Below are 17,575 nucleotides of genomic sequence, written 5' to 3' on the forward strand. Positions count from 1 at the left end.
AGTAATGCAGATGGAAAGGTGGGTACACTGATACATCGGATCCTGTGTCCACCCAAGAATTGCAGTTTCTTATAGAACTCGATGATAAACAGTTGACAGCTGCTGTTCGGAAACCCAGTTACCATCATTACTGGCCTCTAGGCACATTTCTTAGCTCACAAGGGCAACTGCATTTTTGGTCTTCAGAGCCAAACTGCCTGTGGTTAATCAGTCAAAGATTCATGCCCGAGGGCATCAGCTGCATCTCCTCAGTGAGCAGCGGCACTGTGACTAGCGGACGGAGTGCTGTGTTTGCAAAGCAGAGACTAGCAAAGTAAGTTCAGTAATTTGCATCTGTAATGATGTATTATCCGACTGTGAGCCAATAGCTGCTCCACCTGTGACCAAGTACAATTTTGTGATTCGGTCTGCTGTTTGTGCAAGTGCATCAAGATCACTGTCACATATGATGAGTATCTTCTGAGTGTCTGGCATTAGGCATGACAGCCATATGTTCCATAGAATATCCTCACTGACAACTTTACTTGCTAGAGTACATAGTCAGCATAATAACTGCAAGGGATTGCAGTCACCTAACTTCTCAGTAAGCAATAACTTTCTCTAAACACTCTACATCAGGCTGTGCCAGACAAGTGATCAGGACTTTCTAGATGGTTGAGTACTGAAACTGACTCTTTAGCAGTGCAGACCACAAGACTTTATTGCTGCCAGAATGGTGGTGCCTTGACTGTGATCCTGTTAATCAGCACACTCAACAGTTGATGGTGAATCAGAAAGTAAAAAACTCTAATTCGGTACATGGATGGTGCACCATGTGGCTGATGTGCATACCACCACAGTGTGCCATATAAGGCCATGCATGTCAACTTGTTCTCAGTCTTGTGTCTTACACTGAGGACAGCCGGATGATAGGCGGCCGAAATATTAGTGGAAGAAATTTTATTTGTGCGGCTGCATGTCCAAAACTAATGAACTAGAAAAAGAAACCTTTGTGTCAAGCATTAACAAAATGGAAATGGCGTATTAAGAAACCGAAGGCATCTACAATGAGAGGCTGATATCCTTAAATGCCATAATTCAAGACTACTGCACTCTTATTTGACCAAAGTTTCTGTATGTGGCAGAGACTCTTACAATGAACAGGAAAAGTCTAATGGAGTAAAATGCAGTCAAATAATGAAAGATTTTGAGAAAAATCCTCAATCCCACAAAGAAAATAGCAAGAACAGAAGGCATTTCAACTATGAACTATACAAGCACAGGGAGAAATGGCACGATTTGGAAACGAAGGATTGCCTTTCATGGCCACTGAAACGAATGAGCCCAGAAAGCGTATCTAAAACTATATTGGCCTACTTTCAAGAAACCACAAGGGCATAGTTAACAGAAGTTAAAAAAGATCTACAAGAACTTGAAACTTCTCCTAAAGATGTCTATGAGCGTGACCCACTTAATAAAAACTACAAACACACAAAAAATTGCTCCGAGCACTATGGGACTTAACTTCTGAGGTCATCAGTCCCCTAGAACTTAGAACTAAAACTAACCTAAGGACATCACACACATCCATGCCCGAGGCAGGATTCGAACCTGCAACCGTAGCAGTCGCGCGGTTCCAGACTGTAGCGCCTAGAACCGCTCGGCCACACAAACACACAAAACTTTGCAGGAAAAGCCAAGGCTGCAGACATGGAAGGCATGGAGAAAAGAAAGAAAGAACAACAGTTTAAAGTAATGCAAGAGCACTGGGTGTCAGTTACGGTTCGGAAAAAGAGGCAGCTGAATTGATGTAGTCCCTAGTTGACTGAAATGAAGAAGGAAGAAGAAAATAAGTCCAGATGCCTGGACATGCACTCCCAGTTCACCATTAAAATTACTTTTTCCTTTTAATTTCTTACACTCTACTCTCCATATTCCCTTCTTCTTTTCATAGCATTATGAGGCTCTGTGGCCTTAGCCTCTTCCCAAGTTCCCCACGATTATGCCTCCTCCAGTCCGGTTCATTGCCACAAACAACCTACTTTTTTCTCCCATTATGTTCTCCTGGTGAACATTTTACTACATTCATAGCACAGAGTGTTTATGTATCAACTGAAGATCTACTGCAACGAATAAAATATGGATCATTATTTATTAATTACAAAATCTGAAATGGGGTTTGTTGGAACCTTGCTAACAAATGTACAAATGGAGAGGAAATGCAAATCTCTAGTTTTTTCAAGCTCTAATAGATTTTATAATGAGAACAAACAAATAGGGAGAAGTAAACTAAATGCAGGTATAGTCGGTTGAAAGGTGACAGCGCAGAGAACATGGAGGTTCAGGAAAGCCTCTGGGAATTACGATGGAATATATGGAGATTCTGATTTAGCAACAATGAGTTGCATGGAAGAGCTAGGACAAGGATGAGAACACTTTAAACAAACTACAAGCTGCATACAGGAACACAAAATTTCTTTTCTTCTCTCTCTCTCTCTCTCTCTCTCTCTCTCTCTCTCTCTCTCTAATAGTAAAAAGAGAAGATTAGGGGTTATTGAACTGGGACGAGGAGAGAGGAATAAACAAACTAATTTTGAACTTATATGAAACTATCAACAAGAGACAGATATCAATAAATACAATAAATACATGATGAAATTTTAAAAAATTACAATATTTCTGGTCCTCACTAGCGTTAATTTTTATATCTGACCATGTGACTGTGATTTGAAAGTAACTCAAAGGTTAAGTAAAATGTTAATGTAGATACTGTTAAGAACCAGGGAAGGTGTCTTGCCTGGAAGACAGGGGGGCAGGAGGCAATGGAATTAGACGTTTAGAAGTGGCAAAATTATACAATGGTAACGGGAAGAAGATGCAAGTCATGGAAGAGAGGCAGATTAAGTACAGGGGAATGAACACAGATGACAGAAAATACAAGAAAACAAGGTAAAAAGGTGGGTCGGGAAAATAAAAGTGGAAACAAAGACGGAAGAGGGAAAATTAGGGATTGGGGGAGTATGAAATGAGAGAGAGAGAGAGAGAGAGAGAGAGAGATGATAGTGGCAAGCAAAGTAATATCCACTGTATTGCAGAGCTTCCACTGTGACCAGGAACACTTTGAGTGAAGCTGTTGTCATGTCAATGTAACAAATGAAACATTTGTCACACATCCACTAGTACACGACACCGCTTCTTTCATTAACATAACTCTTTCCTTGACAAACTATGTCTTTGACTGGTTGAGATTACAATAGGTAGTGGTGCAAGTTGAGTCAGTACATAGCGAAAGTTTCACAGCACTCCACAATGAGAAAGCAACGTGTCAGTGAGATGCACAGAATCTGAATTAGAATGGCCTGGAAGGCCGCCCGAAAGCTGTTCTGGATGGTTTGTGAAAACTTATGGATAAAATGGACCTTGTTTAAGGCATGTCATCTGCATCCATACTCTGCAAACAACCATGAAGTGCAAGGCAGAGGGTACATCCCATTGCACCAGTTCTTAGAGTTTCTTCCCATTCCACTCACATAAGGGGCACTGACTGCGTGGCTCTGTGCATACTATAATTATTCTAATCTTGTCCTCACAATCCCTATATAAGCAATATGTAGGGGGTTGTAGTATATTCCTAGAGTCATTGTTACGTCTATCTTCAATAGTCTGCCAGTTCAGTTTCTTCAGTATCTCTATTACACTCTCCCACGGATTAAACAAAACTGTGACCATTTCTGTTGCCCTCTCTATATACATTCAATATCCCTTGTTAGACCTATTTGATACAGATACCACACAGTGAGCAATATTCCAGAATAGGTCACAACAAGTGATTTGTAAGCAATCCCCTTTGTAGACTGATTTATCCACTATTCTAGCAATAAACTAAAGTCCATCACCTGTTTTGCGCACGACTGAGCCTATGTGATCATTCCATTTCATATCCCTACAAAGTGTTACACTGGGCAGGTATTTGTAGGAGTTGGCCGATTTGAACTGTGGTGACCCATTGATACTATAAGCAAAGGATGCCATGTTTTTTTTGTTCTGTGATGTGCACAATTTTACATTCCTGGACATTTAAAGCAAGTTGATAATCTTTGCACCACTTTAATATCTTATCAAGGTCTGACTGATTGTTTATGCACCTTCCTTCAGACAATACTTCTTTACAGATAACTCACCATCTGCAAAAAGTCTGAGAATACTACTAATATTGTCCACAAGAACATTAATATACAACATGAAAAGCAAGGGTCCTAACACACTTCCTTAGAGCACACCCGAAGTTACTTCTACATCTGACGGAAGACTCTCCATTCAAATAACATGCTGTGTCCTCCCCACGAAAAAGCTCTCAGTCTAGTCACAAATTTCACTTTATACCCGATATGGTCGAACTTTTGACAGTGGTTGTAGGAGAGGTACTGAGTCAAACGCTTATTAAAAATCAAGAAATACTTCATCTACCTGACTGCCTTGATCCAAAGCTTTCAGTATGCCATGTGAGAAAAGTGCAAGCTCAGTTTCACATGATCAATGTTTTTGGAATCCATGTTGGTGGGCATGGAGGAGGCACAGTGTTCGAGATACAACATTACGCCTGAGCTCAGAATATGTTTCTACAATAAATCGATGAAAAGGATATTGGGTGAGAGTTTTGTGAATCACTTCTACTACCTTTCTTGTAGATGGGTGTGATCTGTACTTTCTTCTAACTACTGGGAATGTTTTTTTGTTCGAGGATTATAGTTACAAGAGGTGTTAACTCAGAGAAAATTCATTATAGAATTTGATAGGGATTCCATCAGGCCCAGCAGCTATGTTCAATTTTAACAATTTCAACTTTTTCTCAACACCCTGATATTAATACTGATTTCATTCATGTTTTCAATGGTACAAATTGGGGCATTTCTCTTGGGTTTTCCTTTGCACAGGAACACTTCAAAATACGGTTAAGCATTTCAGCTTTTGCTTTGCTACCCACAATTTCAGTTCCTGCCTCATTTGTTAGGGACTGGGCACTAACTTTGGCACCACTAACAGCCCTTGCATAAAACCAGGACTTCTTTGCGTTTTATGGAAAATCATTTGACAATATTCTGCTATGGTAGCCACTGAGGACTTCACACACTGCTCTCTTGACAGCCAAATGTGTTTCATTCGGCAACCCTCTGTCTATAGTCCTAGTCTTTGATTTACACATATTATGCAGTAACCTCTATTTCTTTAGAAGTTTCTTTACAGTGACTGTCTTCAGGAAATCTTAGCTCCAGCAGAAGAATACACTCCACAATACAATGAATTATTGGTGGCCAAAGCTTATTTTCAACCAAATTTTTATCTTGGTACTGTATACAATTAACCCATGTTTCCAACTCATACATATATTACATATTATAGACACTAAACCTTAAAAACTAAATAATGCACTCACCTGGTGGACCCTGTATTAGACACACTTTTGGTTCCTGATGTCTACAAACTTCTGCACACTTCAGAATAATCTCTGCCTGCTTCTCATTTAAGTTTTCCTGTAGAAAGAAAGAAAACTCCATAATGTTTAAGCGAAAAAGCTAATATACTTATGTCCAGCATATGTAATATTTCTTTATTTATATGCTCTAAGAACTGCCTAAATGTAATTTCCCACATGTAAGCAACTGCTAAACTTCACTATAAGAAGGCTGACTCCACAGACTCCAGTAGCTACCACAGTCTCTTTCCTTGTGTCAATATTAAAAAATTTTGAGAAGGTATTCGAGGGTTGGCACCCACCTGTGCAACAATGGAATACTTAGCTCATTACAGCTTGAGTATCAAAAGCGCTACAATTCATATGTTTACTGAGTACGTGATAAAGAGTATTTAATGATAAAATGTTAGCAGATAGACTCTTTTGCAGCTTATTAAAGCACCTGACTGTGTTAAATAAATAAAAGTTCCATTTTTGTGGAATACATGATCCAGTATACGTCTTGTTTGGTCCCTAGTTAAGAAATATAATGAAGAAAGTTACACTATGTTACTTCAATCATTTGAAGAACACCACATCATCTGCACAGGGAGAAATTACAACAGGTTTACAAAGGGTTAAATCACTGACTATTCTTGCTTGTTGTTAATGATCTATTATTTGACTTTAATCAGGAGGCAGAATTTGTTATTTCTGTTACAGATGCAAGCAAACTAAAGAAGCATAGACAGAATAATTAGTAAATTATATCTTCTCAAATATGATTGTAACTCACTCCACAAGCAATGTATGTACATATTATATGTGTGATGATGTTCAAGTGGAATGTATATGTAAATAGAGTTCCTGTTGCTCTTCACTTGTCAACCTAGACCATGATCAATAAAGGTACAAAGTCTGCAATGACTCCCACTTATTTTTAGTGTCATAGCCATGAACTCATGTTTCAGCAATAGTGGCAACATTGCGAGTAGAGGATGTGATTGTGTCATAAGTAATCAATTGTATTTACTCACTGACACCAAAACAGTATGTGAAGTCCGTAGTGCAGTGCGGCATTCACATTTTTATGTTAAAGACAGTTCACACTGGACATCAATGGAGCATCACAGAACACAAGGGAATGTCATTACAAATTATGGTGTGTTCACACTAGACAAAACATCTCATCGGCTAGCGCAATACCGAATGTTGAAAGAGAAAATCAGAAAAAATCAGAATATAGTAACAATATTAAGGAACTAGCAACAACAGTAGAGATTATTAGTGATCACAGAAAAAAACTATAGTGGATGATCTGGACAGAGGTTGTCTAGTTAATTCTAAATTCTCACACACTTACTTTAACCTTTGTATTTCAAATTTTTTCTAAGTGCCAAATGACAGATAAAACTATTTTTATCCTTCAATAGGCACGGCTCTTTCACTGTTGAAACAACTTTCATTAAAAAATTTTTTCCTGTATTGAAATTCATATTAATGCACTGTTAAGATTTTTCTTTGTCCAGGAATTGTAAAACCTAAATAATTTCTTGCTGTTAGATATTTGACCTCTGTTGTATGAGGATACTTGTAAGTATGAAGTTCCCAAGCAACCTTTGCAAGTGTCACAAAGACAAAGCCAGCAACAAAACAAATATTAAGAAGAAACAAAAGCACAAAACACATTACTGTAATGTAATTGATTGCAGCTAGTATTGGTTAACTTTCACTGTTAACAGATGACACCACTGTTCCCCATTTCTGTACAAGGAAAGTCTTTGGCATATCAGGATTTTAGAACTCAACAGTCAGCATAATCAACTGATCGCTGGCATCACCAAGCTACTCACAACATCGTTGGTTGGTGGCTTCCATCATGTGTTAGTTAAGTTAGTTTCACGTTACATACATTATTTGCACAATAAATTGTAATGATGAGGAAGGCATCATTTTACATAACACATGGCAAATTAATTCTCGATATCCGCCAGGCCTCAACCTCCGCTAATTTCAAGTTGCCGCCGCTCATACCTCACCTGTCTTTCAACAACTTCTTTGCCTCTGTACTTCCGCCTCGACTGACATCTCTGCCCTTACTCTTTTACTCTTTGCCTTTAAATATGTCTGCTTGTGTTTGTGTATGTGCGGATGGATATGTATGTGTGTGTGTGTGTGTGTGTGTGTGTGTGTGTGTGTGTGTGTGTGTGTGTGTGTGTGCGTGCGTGCGAGTGTACACCTGTCCATTTTTTCCCCTAAGGGAAGTCTTTCCGCTCCCGGGATTGGAATGACTCCTTGCTCTCTCCCTTAAAACCCACATCCTTTCGTCTTTCCCTCTCCTTCCTGAAGAAGCAACCATCGGTTGCGAAAGCTAGTAATTCTGTGTGTGTGTTTGTGTGTTTTGTTCATGTGCCTGTCTGCCAGCGCTTTCCCGCTTGGTAAGTCTTGGAATCTTTGTTTTTAATACATGACAAATTAATTTTGAAATGTGGCTGCATACTGAGCATTTATAGAGAGTTTTTAATTTGATCTGTTCCATGATAAGTTCATATTATTCTTTTGAAAATAGTTTTCCATAAAAGCTAATCAGAAAAGGCGTTAGACAGTCCTGTACAAAATGATGGATCACAAGAGAGAGTAAACTACCTAGTGAAAGGAAATAGGAAATGTATCTGCTGCCATGAACAAGTAGAGTTTCTGTAGTAGTTACACACTACAAAAACCACTCAGAATTGCTAAGATTGGACTTAATGGAAGGGCAACAAATGATGAATCATAGGTAGCAAATATAGTAGAAAGTGTAGGGGCAAATAGCTTGAGAGGGAAAGCAGAGTAGTATACTGAAAAAGCAATTTTCATAGAATTCATTTATACAAATATATCACCAACTTCTCTCCCTGAAATAAAGAAAATTATACATTTTCTCAAAAATAAAAGCTCATATGGTTTTCATGTTGTTTCCAATAGAGTGCTAGAGATTTGTACCCTTATAATAAGAACCCCTGTCTTATCTGAAATATGTAATGTATCACTTACTTGAGGCATTTTTCCAGATAGACATATGCCATTGTCAGTCTCCTCTATAAGAAAGGTGATAGGAGAGATTTCAATAGCTATTAACCTGTTGTAACAACATTTTCAAACAATTTTGAGAAATTGGAATATTCTAGAAGATTATCTCATCTTAGTGACAGTAATACCCCTGCAAATCACTTTTTGGATTTCAGAAGAGCTCTTCTACTGAGAACACCATTTACTTGCGTTCACTTGTCAAATTTTACAAGCATTAAATAATAAAACAGTGCCAGTTGGTATTTTCTGCTACCTATTTAAGTCATTTGACTGTGTGAATCATAATATTCTCTTAGATAAATTTAAGTTTTATTGGGTTGATGGCTGATGGTACAGACAACCAATGGGTAATGTCACATGTAACCAAAACAATGCAAAAAGCTGTACTTATTAATTCAACGTCTAATATACACCAAGCAGAATTAGTCCTTTTTGCAGATGACACTAGTCTTATAATTAAGCAAGCATACATAGAGAAACAGAGGATACAGTAAACAATGTTCTTAAAAGCATTACTGACTACTTTTCTGTGAATGCTCTTACACACAATTAAAAGAAAGGACAGCATATTTCGTTCTGTGCATCTGGGGTTACTATACCAATTATAAATGTAATACATGATGAGGAAATAATAAATGGTGGGCAAACTTCAAAATTCTTAGATGTTTGTATTGATGTTTTTTGTTTGTGGGGTGTTCAACCTTGTGGTTATCAGCACCCATGTGAATTCCAAATCTTTTCACTGTCTAGTCTCACCACTTTCCCGAATGTTGATGAAATGAAGAGAAAAACACAAAAACCCAGTCCTCGAGAAGAGGAAATTCCCCGACATGGTGGGGAATAGAATCCAGGACCTCTTAATCCAGAGGCAGCATCCATATTGACGAGAATTTCAACTGGAAAAAGCATTTTTGTGGAACTCCTAAAACAACATAGCTCAGCCACATTTGCGCTTAAGAACATTACAAATACTGTGAATAGCTGTAAGGAGTAAGTTGACATTTTCATATTTTCTTTCGGTAACGTCATATGCAAGAATGTTCTGGAATATGTCATCTTCAAGAAAGGAAGGAAGGAAAGTCTTCATTGCACAAAAATGTGCTTTAAGGGTAATATGTGGTGTGTACCCACAATCATCTTGTAGACATCTGTTTAAGGAGTTGGGCATTCTGACTACTGTTTCACAGTATATTTACTCCCTCGTGAAGTTTGTTGTAAATAATCCACTGCAGTTCAAAAGGAGCAATGATGTACCTAATTACAATACCAGAGGGAAAAATAACATTTGTTACTCCACACTAAGGTTGTCTTTAGCACAAAAGGAGTGCACAATGCTGCAATTAAAATTTTTGATAACTTACCCAGTCACATAAAATGTCTGACATATAGCAAAGTATTTTACACAACAAAGTCACTTGCGTAAAATTGGTTTTAATACAATGCAGCTTCTTTCTCTTCTCAGAAACAAAAATCACACTGACAGGACATGGATTTGAGACAATTTAAGAAATTCAAGTACAATGCTGAAGTGCTGCACTTCAAAACTGGTAAACTGGATCATTAATGCATTTTCATGGGAACAACTTTGAAGGTAATAGTAGCGGTAGGATCCTGGTACAATGTTAGAAGCATAGAGGGTGGAGGTGAGAGGGAGGAGGGGTGGGGAAGAGAAAGCAGAAAGAAAAGAAAGGCAGTGGGGATACAGAGATGTTTAAAAATCTTAAATATTTTGTGTAACTCATTAACAACTCTTGGCAACTTATCTTTTTGGTTTAGTTCTGTTACACGGGTCATAAACAACACTGGTGGAATAAAACCTAAGGGCATGGTTTCAATGGTATCTCACTTAAAATGCCATGTACTGCTGCACTATGATACTACTTGAGGGCATTTTACAAACAAAATTCACTTACTTAGTTTGCAGGTAGTGGAGTAGTGGCAACAACAAATGCAGAAACAATAACAACATAAAATAAACATATTAACAGAATCTTCGGTCGGTTCTTGGTAGAACAAAAAGAACTGGTGCTTTTCATTTATTACAAAATAAACAAATTAGATATGAAAACTAACTTCATTGTTTACTTTATTCTAAGATATATCACTTTTCTAAAAAGATAAAATCACCTTTGTCCACAATTTATTCCCTTCAACATGTGGTAAGTTATAGTCTCTTAAAGTAGGACTCAAGATATGTCGACACAAAGGTGATTTAGGCACTACTGCCAGAGCCTGGAACTGTCTCAAGTCAGACCGAAGGTATGAAATTATCTGCAAAAAATAAATTATTCCTCATTAGTTAATGAAGTATTATACATGTTTACACAAAGCAGAAAGATAAACTAATTCTACTTACCTTTATTCTTAAGTTTGTGCCTGTTTTATAGGCTCTTGCTTTCACAAGTAGCCTGAGAATCAGCCTCACTTCCTGCTGTGTTTGCTGTGACTGGAATGAAGTCTCTGTTTGAAAATGAAGGAATTGGAAATAAGTAAAATAACTAAAGAAAAACAAAAGAGGATTTTAAAAAATGCCAAATGCTATTTGTACTAGTATCACCACCATCCACTCAGTGAACTCTCAAAAGCACCAATGTGAAAGCCCTCAACAACTGAAATTGATGAAATAAGGCAGTAGCTTAAATTTTCTTTGTTTATATCTTTATATGTTATGAGAATTCCATTAGTAACAGGATATTGCCTATACAACTCTTGTGCACAATATTACCATCAAGTACATTTTACGTATAATAATTCTCAATCAATAACAATTGAAGGTGCTTTTATTAATGTGCTTGGAATGCCACAAAACAGTTGCAAATAACATTTACATGCTAATAGGCGAAATAAAATTCCAAAATAATTTTTATTTGAGATTTTGCAAATACAATTAGTTCTGATGTGGCTCATTTATGAAGAGGAAAGTTAGAAGAGCTGTAAGAGGGCCAGGCCATGGCATTTAAAGTGAAGAAATATATTCTTCGGCACTCAGGATGGCTTTCTTTTTAACAAGTTGTGGTATGTAATCTTCAATATTCATGATGTTTCCCTTTTTTTTTTTTTTTCGATATGTTTAACAATTGTTTTGTAAAAAGCTTCAGTGTATCAACTTGATATTTATGAATGAATGCATGATTATGTGGTCAACACTAAGAGCAGCATTCTTACTGTCAGGATTTCAAATTCAGAAGAAAAGGGAAGGTCTTGCTAAGTACCTATAAAAAATCAACATTTTACAGTGGGAATTAACCATCTGTTTCAATATCAATAAAGGAGTTGAACAAGGTGATGCTCTTTCCACAATGCTTTTCAATATGACCACAGAAGCAATTATAAGACAACTGCAAATACCTGAACACACAGGTATAAGGACAACACAATTGGCATAGAAAGTGTGAAAATATCCAAGATCAGAAAATAAAAAACATCATATTTACTGCGTGTGATAGATCTCGAAGTAGGACCTGTGCACACTGAGCGCAAAAAAAAAGTATACTTTGTGTTCGAGGTTAGGCAGGGTTATTTTGTCAATTAGTTTTCAAAACAAAATTGCAAAAAGAATATGCACACTGTGTTTCAAATATTGTTACTTCTTTGCTGTTGTTGTTGGTAAAAGGTGGATATGCTGCGAGTTATTCACTGCAAAACATTCTATATGGGCAGGCCCAACTTCGAGATACATCACATGCAAAGGGCCACACACAAGAACTCTGTAATATTTTATTTCAAAAACAACATACTACCACAATTTTTTTTAACAACACTGACCTTTAATTAATGTTATTGGACTAAAGCATTGTTTACAAATTATTTTACATGCCACTACTATTGTAAATGCAAATGATCAGGTACTGTTCCAAATGTTCAATAGTAAGACTGTATCTTCAATCACTCAAAACATTTTTATAAGCAGAAAAGAACCATTCTACATGAACTGAGATAAGTGGGCAGTTTTTGAATTTGGGTGCCATGGCGGCACTTATTGTTTGTGGCTAAAGTCCGCTTCTCCCATTAATAAAACTATCAATTTGAGACAAGTGTTCAAAGCCTGGGTTATTGTTCAAAATATTTTCAAACTTTTCTTTTAAGTTTTCTCGGGAATACCTCTGGCAATAAGTTCACTAGACTAGTTTTATTCAGTAATTGTACAGATACATTCAACACCAAAGCTTGAGTTTCAAGCTTTTTAATACCCACACTTATATGGGAAAAACGTGTGTTACTCACAGCTTTCTTTTTATACCAGAATCATTAAATGATTCCTTTCACTGGCAAACTGCCAAGGCTTCTGCACTATCGAAGTCATTTACTACACCTCTGATGGGCTCAAAATGCTCATTGTAAAACAACATAGCTTTGATCCCTGCACCCAAACGTGTTACTACTCGTTCAAGAAGTAAAGGCACATTTGGCAGTTTTTCTTTGTAGGTTTTGAAGCGAGCAGATGCCTTAAGAAACACTTTCTTTGTGGACGAACTCAGTTTATTTACATTCCCAAACATGGATCACACTTCTTCAGCAAGGCAATGTACTTCACAAGCAAAGCACGTCACATGAATCATATTGGGATCAAATACTTGAGGGCTTTTCCCGCTTTAATCATATAAGGTGCAGCATCTGAGAAAAACAAAAACACCCTTAAATCTGCAGAAGATTCTGGAAATATTTTTCTAATACTCTCATTCACAAATCTTGTGATCGTAGAATGATTGTCTTTTCAAGTTCTTTGCAGGCCACTAAATAGGAAGAGGAAGGCTGTTATTTTAACACACCAACAATTAAATTTGCAATGTAAAGGCCACTAATATTGGCAGTTTCATCAACTGAAATCAAAATGTTGTTGTCCTTGATTCATAGTGTATTTCTTCCACAGCATGTAGGTAAATTGTTGTTACGTAGTTTTTACACAATGTTGTTTCATCTGGTACTTTTCGATTAAAGCAATATTTGTGCAGGAAACCTTTGAGGATAGGATTTGTAAGTTTGAGAAGAGGAATATTCTTGCAATGAAAGCTTCACATAAATCCATGTTAAAGTTACCTTCAGAGGTTAAATCTCTGCTTCTGCTACTTGCCGCTGTCAAAAGTTGTTGTTGTGGGCCTTTCTTTTGCATTCTTGAGATATGAAGATTTGTCTATTTGAAAGTTGTTTTTTTTTTCTTTTTTTTTTGCCATAAATGTTTTTCTCTCAAACTTAACAATATAAAACATTTCCATCATACGTAAATTTTCCGGGATGGTTTGCTATCCACAAAACAGGCTGCATCGAACACAATATGTTACACCCTACATGTAAACACATTAAGCTTTGTACCAATAAAAAGAAAACTACACTTAAACAATGGACATGCGACTAACAACTACTGTAATTTAATTTAATTGTTACCGACACATGCGATATGTCAGAAGAGGAGATTAAGCGGGAACATGGGCGGTAGGCGGATTGGCTAGTAGCCTCTCAGTTAGTTATTGCACACAGTTGTGGGTTGCAGTCACTCTGTGAGAAATGAAAATAAGATCAAGCTAGAGCCGGCCCATCTAGATTTTTGAAATATTGTAAATGTAGAGTGAAAATATGCATCATCACTAGTTTTTAATTAAAAGATCCAACAACCAATGAAAAGGAGGCAAATATGCAAATACATATTTGGATGTCTAGGGACTAATATTAATACAGTAAATTCTATGTCCACTGAAATAAAAGCCCACATTTTGAGTGGTAATAGGTGTTATCATACGTTTAAAAAGCTAATTACTAGGGTGGTAAACTGACAGCTCAAATTGATTTGATATAAAGTTATGATTAGGCCACGGGTTAATACAGATGTGAAGCATGGATGTTAACCAGCAATGATTAACAACAACTTAGAATATCTGAACGAAGAGTACTAGGGAAAATTTATGGAGGGATCCAAAACACAATGATGGTACCAGGAGGGCCAATTATGAGTTGGATCACCTGATGCAAGGAGCTGATACTGAAAGGCTAATTAAAAGTAAAAGAATAGCCTGGCTGGGGCATGACCTAAGGCTGGAGGACACAATAACAACAAAGGTCTCCCAATGGAAACCATCTGAAACAAGATTAAAAAGAAGACCACATAAATGATGACTAGATGATGAGGCAGAAAACATCAGAGCTCTAGGAATCAGAGGATGGAGAAGGAAAGTAAATGAGAGCATAGAATGGAAGGAAAACTGTTAAGAACGCAAAGACCCAAGCTGGGTTGTGAAGCCAAAAGAGAATGAATGTCTAAATAAATGTAGATATCTTAAATAAAAACTTAGTGTAATGTTTACAGCTGAAATGGATAATAGTGTGTGTCTGTTGATACGTCATTAATTTGTTGGAACCACATTTCCAGTAAAAATGTTTTTTTATTGCCGTATGCTTTTCCTTTTCACCACCACCACCACCACCATCACTATTATTTTCACTCTGGTATTGCGTATTTCATGTATATGTGGGGATGGATATGTGTGTGTGTGTGTGTGTGTGTGTGTGTGTAAGGTAAGTCTTTCTGCTCCGGGGATTGGAATGACTCCGTACCCTCTCCCTTAAAACCCACCATCTTTCCTGATGAAGCAACTGTGGGTTGCGAAAGCTTGAATTTTGTGTGTGTGATTGTGTTTGGTAGTGTCTCTATCAACATATCAACACTTTCGTTTCGTAAGTTACATCATCTTTGTTTTTAGATATATTTTTCCCACGTGGAATGTTTCCCTCTATTATATTAAAATACAATATGGATATTTATTTTCATATTGTTCGTAGTTAGCTAGGCTAATGCCACAGATATTAATTATCTTTGTATGTACTGGAATGCATATTTCATTTACTTTGATTTTTTGGCTGCTTTTACTTCTTAGGTCTTCAATTCTCATAGAAATAGTAATCCTTTTAATTCTAGACTATGAAATGTTTTTAATTATCATCTAAACTTTTACAGCCAATTTATTTACAACCTGTTACCCACAGTAACGAGATATCCTATTGTACCAACTCATGGCTTGAAGAACCTGAGACAAGCCTAGAGACAAAAGCAATTAAAAACAAGAACAAAATTAAATCTCAGAAAAAGCATACTGCACAGATACATGGTCAGTAATAAAGAAAATGATGACATTGCATTTTAATGATAATGACCAACAGCCTAGTCACGAGGCTCCCATAGCAATATCAGTAGACAGTAAATTTACAAGAAGTACAGAGGGCAAGCACTATTTATACTAGGCAGAGTTATTTATAAACATTCATTTGCTTTATAAGCTTGGCTTCCACGTGAGAAGTTCATTAAACGTTTATAAATGCTCAACATCAACAATAAGTTCTGTACTATCAGTCCAGTTATTAGCACAATAATGAAATATAAATAGCAAGGATACATACTGAATGACTGATTGAATGTATTTCTGCTGGACCTCTCTGTGTTCATATTTTGTACATATGCAAAGGCATTTGCAAAACAGCGTCCTCCTCGAAAGTCCTGTGATGCGGTAATGTCAGAAATAGGGCCACTGTTCTGTACCTGGGCTTCTGCAAGCAACAGGTCTCCAAATTTCGGATGATGATTCTGTAGTAGTTCCTGGTGTGATAAAGTAGCTGTGAACAGCAGAACAAAGAAAACTACATAAAAATATTAGTAAAGAACTTCATGATTCATTAGTTAACATTACTAATAAACATAGTTTTATTAAGTGAAAACAACTAAGTGCAAAAATTCCTCAAAAAATGGAATAGTGTAGATTACAATTCAATTTAGTACTGCCCCAAAAAAGACACTTCTACAGTATGGTAAGAGATATGTAATCCCACACTTTTTAATTCATCTGAAGTGTAAGCACATAATAGCAAAAAGCTTACATTCATTCATCTACCTACAAATTTATAATTTATAACTTATAACCGACAAACATTACATCAATGTACCATTTGAAGACGCACACACAATCTACTTAAATTGCAAATTTCTGCAGTAACCACAACACAACGAGGTAAGATGTAAAATATCGTCACATAGCAAATTAACATCAACCACAAAGGACAATAATTAATAAACGACTATCCTTAGGGAGAAATCCACAAAGACCACAAAAATGGATAGAGAGAGCTACATGACTGGAAATTCTGAATCGCTGACTGCTTAGAGGAAGCTTGATGATGAAACTTAATGTATTTCTCTTATCACTTATAATACTGTAAAACAGTTGTGTCTATACAATGAAAATATTTGCCAAAACCTGATTGCCAATTATGTAGGGAGTGTAACAGAAAACAGAAAGACTATTTTTAAAAACTTTGTCGGTTTGTTGGAATATGCTGATCTCCAATACTTCTGTAGTCGAGTTGGCATATGATAATCCCTTACAGCTAACACCACTGTAGTTAGCTTTCAACTGAGAAGCACAAACAGCTCTGGATAGAAACAATAGCCATCTATAAAGCTGTGACACACTGATGAATTACTGCAGAGACATTTACAGAATCGTGTTACACGGTTGGTTGAGATAGGTGTATGAAACATCTATGTGCAGCCCACAACAACTGCCAGAGATCAACTTATGTCAATTAAATTATAGACAAATTTTTGTAGCATTTTCACAGGTAGCTTGAGTGTAGTTTGGGGCAACATACAGACTTTATTCCATCAAAATGTGATCACATAAAAAAAAATCTTAACTTACAAGTTTTAGGAGTCAGCTCAGCTTAGTAGTTCCAATGTTTACCTCAGTGACAATCATCTCAGCATTGTTCACTGAAGGAGAAAAGATGGTGGTGTTGGTTTTGCAAAACACACATTAATAAACAGGCACTGTTAGCTTTTTTTATTACCTCACTGACAGCATTATTTTTGGAAATTTATGACTACACCAGATTTAAGTGCTGTAATCTTATCTTAACAAATACAAACTAAATATAAATTTATTTGGATAGGACATATAGATTTATTAATGTCTATTAAAAACTTAATAAAATTGCTTTGTTTCTTTTGACAGGTTTGCTGTATATTTGATTTCTTGGCTAGGAAAAACGAATTTATTGAATTTGCTTTGTGATCTGGGAGCCTACTTATTA

General features: G+C 36.6%; 1 protein-coding gene across 2 annotated transcripts in view; it reads right to left on the reverse strand.

Moving 5' to 3' along the window:
• The window catches only part of LOC126354906 (probable helicase senataxin), a 264,286-nt gene that overhangs the window by 112,833 nt on the left and 133,878 nt on the right, over positions 1-17,575 (reverse strand). For both annotated transcript variants that reach the window (XM_050004975.1, XM_050004976.1), the window contains 4 exons: positions 15,890-16,102; positions 10,860-10,963; positions 10,631-10,774; positions 5,414-5,510 (listed from right to left, as the gene is read on the reverse strand). In XM_050004975.1, coding sequence (XP_049860932.1) covers positions 5,414-5,510; positions 10,631-10,774; positions 10,860-10,963; positions 15,890-16,102 — 558 coding nt within the window. The remainder of the gene's footprint in view (positions 1-5,413; positions 5,511-10,630; positions 10,775-10,859; positions 10,964-15,889; positions 16,103-17,575) is intronic.

This window comes from Schistocerca gregaria, chromosome 3 (genome assembly GCF_023897955.1).
Source record: "Schistocerca gregaria isolate iqSchGreg1 chromosome 3, iqSchGreg1.2, whole genome shotgun sequence".
NCBI lineage: Eukaryota > Metazoa > Arthropoda > Insecta > Orthoptera > Acrididae > Schistocerca > Schistocerca gregaria.